This window comes from Tupaia chinensis, unplaced genomic scaffold (genome assembly GCF_000334495.1).
Source record: "Tupaia chinensis unplaced genomic scaffold, TupChi_1.0 Scaffold000320_2, whole genome shotgun sequence".
Classification (NCBI taxonomy): Eukaryota; Metazoa; Chordata; class Mammalia; order Scandentia; family Tupaiidae; genus Tupaia; species Tupaia belangeri.
Window position 1 is genome coordinate 1,002,470 of NW_006159814.1, and position 11,185 is coordinate 1,013,654.

Genomic DNA, 11,185 nt, shown 5'->3' on the forward strand with positions numbered 1-11,185 from the left:
TCATGCCACAATCCACCAAAGCTGGCACGTGGGACTTGCCTGTCCGTTACACCTACCCCTCAGAAGGCCTTGAGTATGCCATACATGTGTGTGCCCCTGATCCCAGACTGGTTAAAGCTGGATGTGGACTGGACGGTCAAGACCCTCTTGGGGTTCTGTCACTGTCTTTCTGTTTCGCTCTCTGTGCCTCACTCAAGAAGAAATAAATATATAAACTTAAAAAAATTGTGGTAAATATATGTAACATAAAATTTGCCATCTTAACTACTATTAACTGTGCACTTAACTGCACAGTTTAATGACATTAAGTATATTCACATTTTTTGGACACTTTTTTGTCATTTTCTGCAAAACTGAATTTTTTTTTTTTGGAAAGGTTTTCGCTATAGGGCGCGTGCACTCGCCAGACAGACAGAGAGAGACATAGAGACAGACAGCAAGAAATCACTCCCCAGGGGGAATGGTCATGCCGCAATCCCTTCTCCTCCATTCTCCTCTCGGGATCTTGGGCACTCACGCACACACACCCGGTGTGAGTTTTAAGCCACCGGGTCCGGGACGCAAACCATGGTCGACTACGTGGGAGTCCAGCGACATAGCCATTATGCTAACTGCTGGTTCCCTGCAAAACTGAAATTCTATACCTGTTAAACACTAATGCCACCTTGCTTCCCCATACCCTCTGATAATTCCCATTCTACTTCTGTCTCTATGAATTTGTCTTCTCTAGGTACCGCATATAAGTGGAATCAAACGGAATTTGTCTTCTTTTATCTGGCTTTTTCTCCTAACATAATGACCTTGAGGTTCACCTATGTTTTAGCAGCTGTCAGAATTTCCATCCTTTTTACAACTGAATAATATTCCATGTGTCACAATTATTCCATCCTATCTGTAAACGTGATGAGGGAAATAAGAGGATGATATTCCCACTCCTCTCAGTCCCTGGGGAATGGACTCGATACCTGAGATAGAACTTTGTTTCTATTGCTAATGGAGCCACAGAGCATCCAGAAGAAACATCTCTTAGACAAAATGCTGTGAGAATCATAGGTTAAACTAAGGTTTCTAAATCAGGGTTCGTGAACTCTTAATAAGTCCATGGTTGGGTTCTAGGAAATTTGTGAACTACCTGAACTGAAACCAAAATTGTGCACCTTTGTTTTTTCCTGAGAACAGAGTTATTTTATCATATTTTCAAGGGGGAAGCCCTTAATCTCCAAATTCTAAGCACTGCTGGTTACACTATATTAAGGTTGAACTGAGAACTGAGATGAATTAAGTCCCCTTCTATTTTGATGCACAGGCCCACAAAGATGCTGCAGTCCTCCAAAACCCCTACCTCAAGAGACATTCACTCTGTACTTCAAACTCCAGGGGAACATTCAGAGGACTGTGAACTTGGCCATGCTTTGTCTAATTATTACACACAGGTTATAAGAAATGATTTCTGAATGCCAGAAAAAAAATTAATACCCAAAATATGTTCACTAGACTCAATTTCAAGACAGTATGGTCACAGGAGGTAGAATAGGTATGCCTAGGAGCCAGCAGATGGTGTGCTGGTTAAAAACGCTGGATTCTCCCACATGGCCAACCACAGTTCAAGTCCCGGACCTGGTGGCTTGCTTTCTCGCTTTCCCTTTCTCTCTTTCTGTCTGGTCCAATTAAAAATAATAATAGCAATAACAAGTTGAATTAAATAAATAGATAATTTTTTATTTAAAAAAAAAGGTATGCCTAGATAGAAAAAGCAAGATCCCCGTTTTTAAAAAGTTTTTAAATTTTATTCTATGAGTGAGAGAGAGATTGACACCATGATCCACCTTCAGCCTCAGCCAACCTGGATCACAGGTACGTGCATGCCCAGTGTACTCAGGAGAGTTTCTGGATACAAACCTAGCACTTGCATGCAAGTCAGCCTTGCGAAACATTAAATTGTACCACTGCACCATCTTCTGGCGCCATGATCCCAATCTTGAGGACCATGAAATGGAGAAAGGCACACCATCAGAGAACAGTACCCAGAACAACACAGAGGCCGCCAGATGCGGAGCGCATACCTGAATCTGATAGAGGAATTTTCTTAGCATTGTAAGCTGCTGCCTAGTGCAGAAAATTCTTCATAGTAAGGTCTAGAACAAGACTGGCTTCCCATGTAAACTGGTATACATCCACTTCTTCAACAAGGAAAACTATGTGACTGACCTCATCTGCATTTAGAATTTGGCCACCAGGAAGCACAGAGTCGTATTTCTGGCTCAATAATGACAACTATGTAAGTGCAAATGATCCCTTCACATTCTTCTTTTATTGTTTAGCCTTCTTCTTCTCCCCTTCCCTCTACTTGACCTTTAATTTATGTTTTGTGTGGTCTGGATTCTGTTTTTGAATTTATAGTTATACTTCATTGTGTATTTTAGATGCAATCCTTTTAAAATGTGAGTTGTGATCTGTGATACAGATGATGAATGGGAGCCGGAGTAGAAAGAACTAGGAGACAAGACCATAGTCTGCCATGCTGGGTATGTTCTGCTTCCCTCTAGAAACACTCTAGTCCCTTCCTACCCTGCTCCAAATTTGCCGGCCAGGCTGGCAGTTGACAGTGACTGTGTGCCTTCACAGAAGCCCGCAGCTCCTGTCCTGAAGCCTTCTACCCTGTAGCTAAAATTTTCTTCAGCTTTCTGTAACCATTCTGTCCTCTTGTCCCTATAGTACCAGAAGTGGTAATGGTTTCTTCTTTCTGTTCCTGTGGGCCCCAGGGTGTATCTCCAATCCTTAATGGCTTCTTTTTCTTTTCTTTTCTTTTCTTTTCTTTTCTTTTCTTTTCTTTTCTTTCCTTTTCTTTTCTTTTCTTTTCTTTTTTCCTTTTCTCTTCTTTTCTTTTCTTTTTTCTTTTCTTGGTTTGCTATAGGACACACACACTCACCAGAGAGAAACAGAGAAAGAGAGAGAAAGTGAGAACTCATGGCCCGGATGGGGATGGCCATACAGCAATCCCTTCTCCTCCAGTCTCTTCAGGATTTGGGGCACACATGCACGTGTGTCCAGCATGATTTTCAAGCAACTGGGTCTAGGACTCAACCACACAGTCAGCCACGTGAGATCCAACAGCTATACCTCCATGACCCCTGCTGGTCCTTTTTTTAAAAAAAAAAAAAAGTTTAACCATTTATTTCTTCCATGAGCAAAAGGGAAAGAAAGGTAGAGAATAGCACTCCCAACAGGGTCTTGACACTGCCATCACTCCCAGCCTCACCCAGTCCCAGGTTACAGGCATGTGAGTGCCCAGAGTAGGTACTCAAGGAGGTCTCTGGGCATGACCTGGAGTCTTCTCCTGTGGGTCAGCCTCCCAGAGCATCATGTTTCAGTGCTTCACCACCATCTGGTCCCATTCAGTGGTTTCTTTTAGCCATGCCCAGACCTGAGTAAGTACTGCTGTTAAGTCTCCTCAATAACTAAGTTTAAGTGTGAGCCGAGAATGTGACTGACAAGTCTACCAGAATGAGTAGGATTGTGGGGTTTTGTTGTTTTTGCTTTTGTTTTTTGGTCATTTCTACACACACACTGTGTTCTTGACATACTGCTTTGTGCGTATGTTTGTGAAAGCACCAGCTCTCTCTTAACTCTTAATTTTTACATGCGCGGCTCAACCCACCTGAAACTCCCTCTCCCCACTCATCCTCCTCGATTCCGTTACATGTGCTCACGGTCGTCAGGGAGGCCACTACTGATCCCACTGAATTTGAGCCCTTTGTTTCTGAGTCTGCTTCCTCCACTAAACTCTACCTTCTCAGAGGTAGTCTGTGTTTGATCATTTGTTGTGCTCCCAATACCCGGTATTTAATTCAAATATTGTTAAAGAGAAAAACGAATACATGAGTGAATAAAAAAGCTCCTGGCTTGGGGGCAGGTGGCGGTTCAACAGTAAAATGTGATGCTCCATAAGGCAGTCATACATGGAAATGTTCCCAGTTCAAGTCAGAGATCTCCCTGAGTATGCCTGGCTCACGTTTGTCCATGAACCTAGGCTGGCTGATACTGGGGGTAGACCTTCGCACTGGGACCCGTCAATAGTACAGTTTCTCTGTCCCTCTCTCCCTTTCTTCTTTCTCACTCATAGACAAAATAAATAAATAAGAAATGCTGGTCCTTTTTTTAAAAAAAAAAAAAAGTTTAACCATTTATTTCTTCCATGAGCAAAAGGGAAAGAAAGGTAGAGAATAGCACTCCCAACAGGGTCTTGACACTGCCATCACTCCCAGCCTCACCCAGTCCCAGGTTACAGGCATGTGAGTGCCCAGAGTAGGTACTCAAGGAGGTCTCTGGGCATGACCTGGAGTCTTCTCCTGTGGGTCAGCCTCCCAGAGCATCATGTTTCAGTGCTTCACCACCATCTGGTCCCATTCAGTGGTTTCTTTTAGCCATGCCCAGACCTGAGTAAGTACTGCTGTTAAGTCTCCTCAATAACTAAGTTTAAGTGTGAGCCGAGAATGTGACTGACAAGTCTACCAGAATGAGTAGGATTGTGGGGTTTTGTTGTTTTTGCTTTTGTTTTTTGGTCATTTCTACACACACACTGTGTTCTTGACATACTGCTTTGTGCGTATGTTTGTGAAAGCACCAGCTCTCTCTTAACTCTTAATTTTTACATGCGCGGCTCAACCCACCTGAAACTCCCTCTCCCCACTCATCCTCCTCGATTCCGTTACATGTGCTCACGGTCGTCAGGGAGGCCACTACTGATCCCACTGAATTTGAGCCCTTTGTTTCTGAGTCTGCTTCCTCCACTAAACTCTACCTTCTCAGAGGTAGTCTGTGTTTGATCATTTGTTGTGCTCCCAATACCCGGTATTTAATTCAAATATTGTTAAAGAGAAAAACGAATACATGAGTGAATAAAAAAGCTCCTGGCTTGGGGGCAGGTGGCGGTTCAACAGTAAAATGTGATGCTCCATAAGGCAGTCATACATGGAAATGTTCCCAGTTCAAGTCAGAGATCTCCCTGAGTATGCCTGGCTCACGTTTGTCCATGAACCTAGGCTGGCTGATACTGGGGGTAGACCTTCGCACTGGGACCCGTCAATAGTACAGTTTCTCTGTCCCTCTCTCCCTTTCTTCTTTCTCACTCATAGACAAAATAAATAAATAAGAAAAACAAAACAAACAAACAAACAAAAAACCCTAGTGTTTAAAGGAGCCGGATCCTTCATGGTCAACTATGGTTTGACTTGCAAAAACATGCTGGGTGCATGTGTGTGCAGTGCCCCAAATTTTAGAAGAATGGAAAAAATGGAGGAAAAAGGTCATGGTGTGACCACACCCCTCTGAGGAGGGGTGCTTTTTCTTCTCTTTCTCTCTCTCTGTCTCACTCTGGCAAGTGCACATTCTCACTGGTAATTTGAAAATGAAATCCATGGATTTTTCATGGTTCGGGGCTGTCCCCTGAGCAAAGAACCTGACACCAGGCTGTGTCCTAAGTTTCCTCCTCCAGAGCAGCCATTTTGTCTTCCCGATGGCTGCCTGAGCTGATCAGAACCTGCCTAGAGAAGACCATCAGGCAAGAATGGGCTGAGTCCATGAGGGAACCCTAGGGTGCCCTTGAGAAGAATCAATGGAAGATGAAAAAGAAAGGGAGGTAAGGACATTACATATACTCTAGTGAGACTCTCGGGCTTGGTGCCAAGATAATGGGAAGTCATTCAGGGTCAAAGAACAACATGGCACACCAACAGGGATCCAAGAGAAGGTGGGCTTGGAGATAAATGTAGAAGAAACGGGAGGGGAGATAAGTATCGTTTTTCTTAAAAAAAAAATTGTATTCATGGACTGATGTTGTAACGCTCTTGGGGAAGAAGTTGGTGTTTCGAGTGACCCTGGTACTGAAGAAGTGGTCTGTGTGACCCGTGGCACTTTCCCACCACTCCAACCCTGCCTACCTCTTCCCTCCTAGGATGAGGCATGCAGGCCTGGGTGAAGGCAACTCTGGCAACTACGGCTGTGCTAATAATGGTTACAGCTCCTGTGAAGAGGAAAACGAGAGATTCACTGCAAGTCTGCGGAACAAAGTAACTGCTATAAAATCTCTTTCCATTGAAATAGGCCAGGAAGCTAAACATCTAAATAAATTATTAGCTGAAATGGATTCCAAATTTGATTCCACAACTGGATTTTTTTTTTTAGAGGTTTTTGCTGTAGGGCACGTGTGCTCGCCAGAAAGACAGAGAGGGACAGAGTGACAGAAGCAAGAAATCACCTCCCGGAGAGATGGCCATGCCGCAATCCCTTCTCCTCCATTCTTCTCTTGGGATCTTGGGCACGCACACGCACGCACCCGGCATGAATCTAAGCCACCGGGTCCGGATCTTGAACTGTGGTCAACTACATGGGAATTCAGTGACATAGCCATTTCGCTAACTGCTGGTCCCTTTATTTTTATTTTTTAGAGGTTGTTTTTTTTGCTATTGGGCACATGCACTCTCCAAAAAGACAGAGAGAGACAGAGAGACAAAAACTCCACAGCTGGATTTTTAGGTGAAACTATGGGAAAACTGAAGATCTTGTCCAGAGGGAGCCAAACAAAGCTGTTGTGCTATATGATGCTGTTTTCATTGTTTGTCTTTTTTGTCACTTATTGGATTATTAAACTGAAGTGATATTTTTTTAAAAAATTTGTATTCATGTAGGCTTTTTAATTTTATATTTAACTATTATTTCAAGAGGATTTCCAATTATAAGTGGCACAGCCTTTTGTGTGTGTGTGTGTGTGTGTGTGTGTGTGTGTGTCTGTGTGTGTGCAATTATTACATTATAATTTAGAAAGAAGAAATAAAAAAGTTGAGCACCCATCCTCTTGATCTCCTTTTCCCACATAAGCTGGTAACCTGCAGAACCCAGGAATTTTAACCCCCATTGGCATTGCTGGTATTGGGTAACTGGCTTGCCAGAGAAGCCAGGGCTCATGCCCATCCTCTAAAGCAACTCTAAAATTCTTCTCTCCATGTGTAATGTTTGGACCATTCCTGAGCACCCTCACCCGGCCTGTATTACATCCTCAACACGTCCACAGATACTTTGAGAGTGATGGAGTTGAGCGAAAAAAATAAAGTCCAGAAGCAATTGAGCAGTAATAGTTCCAGTCCTACACAAGTGCTATTTTGGTATGTTGGCCTTGTACCTGACAAATGAATGAGAATTCTGAGTGGAAACATGGATGTCCATTAGTTTGAGAAATTAAGCAAGGGGTGGGCCCCCTTAAGGCTCTTTTGGAGCTTAGCTTCTTGTTCGCTTGACCTCATTCTCCCACAGGACTGTATGCCAGGGATCTGTCCATGTCCAAACCCAATGGCTTGTTCTTAAAATGCCCTTCAAGAAAATAAAAACCTAAGTATGATAGCACACACTGTGAGGTCAACAAAATATTCCATGTTTTGTGATGTACGTCCTCGTCACAGCAAAGTGGAGAGGTTGGCAAGGCAGATATTACTGTGTTCATTTTATAGATAGGAAACTAAGGCCCAGAACTTAAGTAAATTAGCCAAGATAATAATGGAACTGGTAAAATCAAAACTCATATCCAGGACCTAGTTTGGTCTGAGACCAGGGTTCTTTCATCTCACTAAATACATACATACATATGCATAATATTAAAATTTGGAAAATTTCCAGGACAGGATGATAATGTGATTCACTGTCCCACTCAAAGACCTCACAGAACAGTATTAAAAATGAACATTTTCATCTGACTTGGTAGGCCGGCCACACCCCACCCAGGGCTTTGGCCTTTACTTCTTTCTGCTCTGGCAATGACTGTCAACAGGCCTGCTGGTGCCAGGAACGACACAGGCAACCCTAGGCTTCCCCTGTATTGCCCAAAGCCATAAAAATATAGGAACAGAGCATGACAGCTCATCTTAGACACTCCAGTCTGACTCCTTTCCACTTTTGCCCAGTCCTCCTTGTCCCAGAAGGTCACTGGCCATATTTTGGCACCACCTCCCCCCTCCCCCCCATCAGATGGCTGACCAATGCAATGCCAAACTTCATATAATATTTGCCATCCACCGACTTTTCACACATGATGAGGTACATTCCTTTTCCCCAGATTACAGAAGAGAAAACGGAGACTCAGAGAGAGGAATGCTGATGGAGCCCACGGTCACTTAGCTAGGTCATGGCAGAGCTAGGATTCCAAGGCAACAAAGGCTGACCTTCTATTACTTCCACTTATCACGTAAGCACACTGGAGGCCCAGTGCAGTTTAATGGAGACCTCGAGTCACTGCAGAGGCGTGGCGAATGGCCTGGGAAAGGGGCCCAGCTTTCCTGGCTTCCAGACTGGGATTCCAGCCACAGGACCACGCCACTCCTCCTCAGTAAACAAGAAGTGGTCAGGGGATCTCACTAGAACAGGGAAGCCAAGTGTGGGGGTATTTTCCAGATGAGTATTAGGAGGAAAAAACAAAACACAAGAAGTTCAGGTTAATGTACAGATCTATGGCTCAAAATACCAAAAGGGAAAGTACAGTTATTCACAGTTAGCTTCAAAAGAAAACAAAGGAGGGAAAATTGAAACAAAAGCTATCTCATTGACAATCTGCCATTTCCTTTTTTCCAGTTGCTATTTTTTTTTTCCCCTCTTGGGAAACTGGCATCTGTCCCCTCACTAAGCACATAACATGTAGGGACAAGGGCTTGAATAGTTGGGTCTAATGAGGCATTAATGCAATGTGACCATGGAGCCAAGACATTCATAGCCCTCTGCAAGGATATCAAACCGCTCTGTCTGCAGCAGGCAAATGGTGCTCTACTTGCTTAAATGGAAGCTATTTATTGATACTTTGATTTCAACAAGGCCACGGGTTTTTAAACAGGTCCCCTTCCTGAAGTTTACTGCCTGGTTCCATTCTGTTTAACTAAAAATAATTAATTTTTCATGATATTATTTATAGCAAGCAAAAAAATGTTAAAAAGCAAGGTTTTTTTAATTCAAAAATAAGGTTATTAGCAAAAACCAGGTTAAAAAGACAGATGAGAGGTTTCCATAAAATAAACAAATAAATAAGTAAATAACCCAAGAAGAAGTAAAATCTACCTCTAGGCCAATTTTATATGTGTGTGTGTGTGTGTGTGTATACATATATATATATTTTTTTTTTAATTTGGAAAAAAGTACCTAACTTTTTTGAAGTTGCTGAATCAAGCAAGCATTCACAATGGAGCCCTGTGATAAAACAAATGATTGATCTCAGCTATCAAATGAACACAAATAATCCTCATATTTTCCTTCCTAATGGTTGTAGCTCAAATGGACACCCCTTCATGGGCACCTCTGAGTGATATCTGATATCACCTTTGGTGGTTGGTGTAGTAGTCAGGGTTTCTAATAACAGCCCACAAGTTTCCACATTCTAATTCCCAGAGTCTAGGGGTGTGATGAAGTATCACCTCATGTTATGGTATTAAATATATGGCACAGTTGACTTTCAAAAGGGAAAATTATCCGGGTAAGTCTAATCTAGTCATATGGGCCCATAAAAGCAGAGAACTTTCTCTAGCTAATGGTAGAAGAAAAAGATTAAAGAATTCTACCCAAATTAATCTACATTCTTAATGCAATCCAGTCAAAGTGTCAGATGCATTCTTCACAGATCTAGAAAAGACAATCATAAAATTTGTCTGGAATCATAAAAGACCTCGTATTGTCAAAGCAATCCTGCACAAGAAGAGTGGAGTGGGCAGCATCTCACTTCCAGACCCAAAAATATACTACAAAGCTTTGGTAATCAAAATAGCATGGTACTGGCACAGAAACAGACAGGAGGACCAATAGAACAGAATAGAGTCCCCAGAAATAAATTCCCAAACATAAAGTCAACTGATTTTTGACAAAGGGCACCAGTCAATCCAGTGGGAAAAGGAAAACCTCTTCAGCAAGTGGTGCTGGAAAAACTGAGTATTCATCTACAGAAAGATAAATCTGAACCCCTACCTCACACCATTGACAAAAATCAACTCAAGGTGGGTCAAAGATCTAAACCTAAGACCTGAAACTATAAAACTGCTCCTGGAAAACACTGGGGAAACTCTGGGAGACATTGGGGTAGGCAAAGACTTCTTAAATAAGACCCCCCAAAGCACAGTCAATAATTCCCAAAATAGACAAGTGGGATTACATCAGACTAAAAAGTTTTTGCATGGCAAAAGACACAGTAATTAGTGTGAATTGACAGCCTTCAGAATGGGAAAATATTTTTGTAAACTATGCATCAGATAGGGACTGATAACCAGAATACACAAAGAATTCAAAGCTGTCCTGAAAAAAGATGATCAACCCTATTAAAAGATGGGAGAATGAGTTGAAAAAAAACACTCTCTAAGGATGACATACAAATAGCCAAAAGGCATATGAAAAAATACTCAACATCCCTCATTGTAAGGAAAATGCAGATCAAAACAACAATGAAATACCACCTAACCCAGTCAGAATGATTAAGATTAAAAAATAAATAAATAAATGGTAAGTGCTAGCAGGGGTGTGGTGAAAGGGGAACTCTCTTACACTGCTAGTGGTAATGTAAATTCGTCCAGCCACTGCAGGGAGATCTACCATATGATCCAGCTATCCTACTCCTTGGTATTTACCCAAAGGAGAGAAGAATTCTTAATCAGAAAAGTGCTTGCATATCGATATTTATTTCAGCATTATTCACAATTGCTAAGACATGGATCCAACCTAAATGCCCACAAACAGATGGATGGATTTAAAAACTGTGGCACATATACTTTGTAGAATACTACTCAGCCAAAAAAAGAACAACAAGACCTTGGCTTTTGACAAAAAGTGGATGAATATGAAAGATTTACTGCTGAGTGAAGCAAGTCAGGCTATGAAGGAGAGACATTGTATGTTTCTACTTAATATATACCAAGTGTCCACATTCTATGACCGAAACTGAGTGACTAAAGAATATAGAAACATAGAAAATGGTTGTGAATACAAGATACAGTGTGGGAAGAGGGAGGGTGAAGGAATAGAGTCTGAGGAAGGACATTAAGGAGAAAAATAGAGAGGCATATCATTAATGGGACAAAGAAATGGGGATTATCTGTTGAAGATAACTTTATAGTATTATAAAATATTCAGTTAGCAAGTTAAATAATGAGATTGAATGTATAAAATAACT

General features: G+C 41.9%; 1 protein-coding gene across 1 annotated transcript; it reads left to right on the forward strand.

Moving 5' to 3' along the window:
- Positions 1 to 5,954: 5,954 nt before the first annotated feature.
- LOC102494775 (BET1 homolog) lies at positions 5,955 to 6,659 on the forward strand. The gene is made up of 2 exons (XM_006151594.2): positions 5,955 to 6,165; positions 6,523 to 6,659. The coding sequence occupies exons 1-2, from the start codon at positions 5,955 to 5,957 to the stop codon at positions 6,654 to 6,656; spliced, it is 345 nt and encodes a 114-aa protein (XP_006151656.1). The 3' UTR covers positions 6,657 to 6,659.
- The last annotated feature ends 4,526 nt before the right edge of the window (positions 6,660 to 11,185 follow it).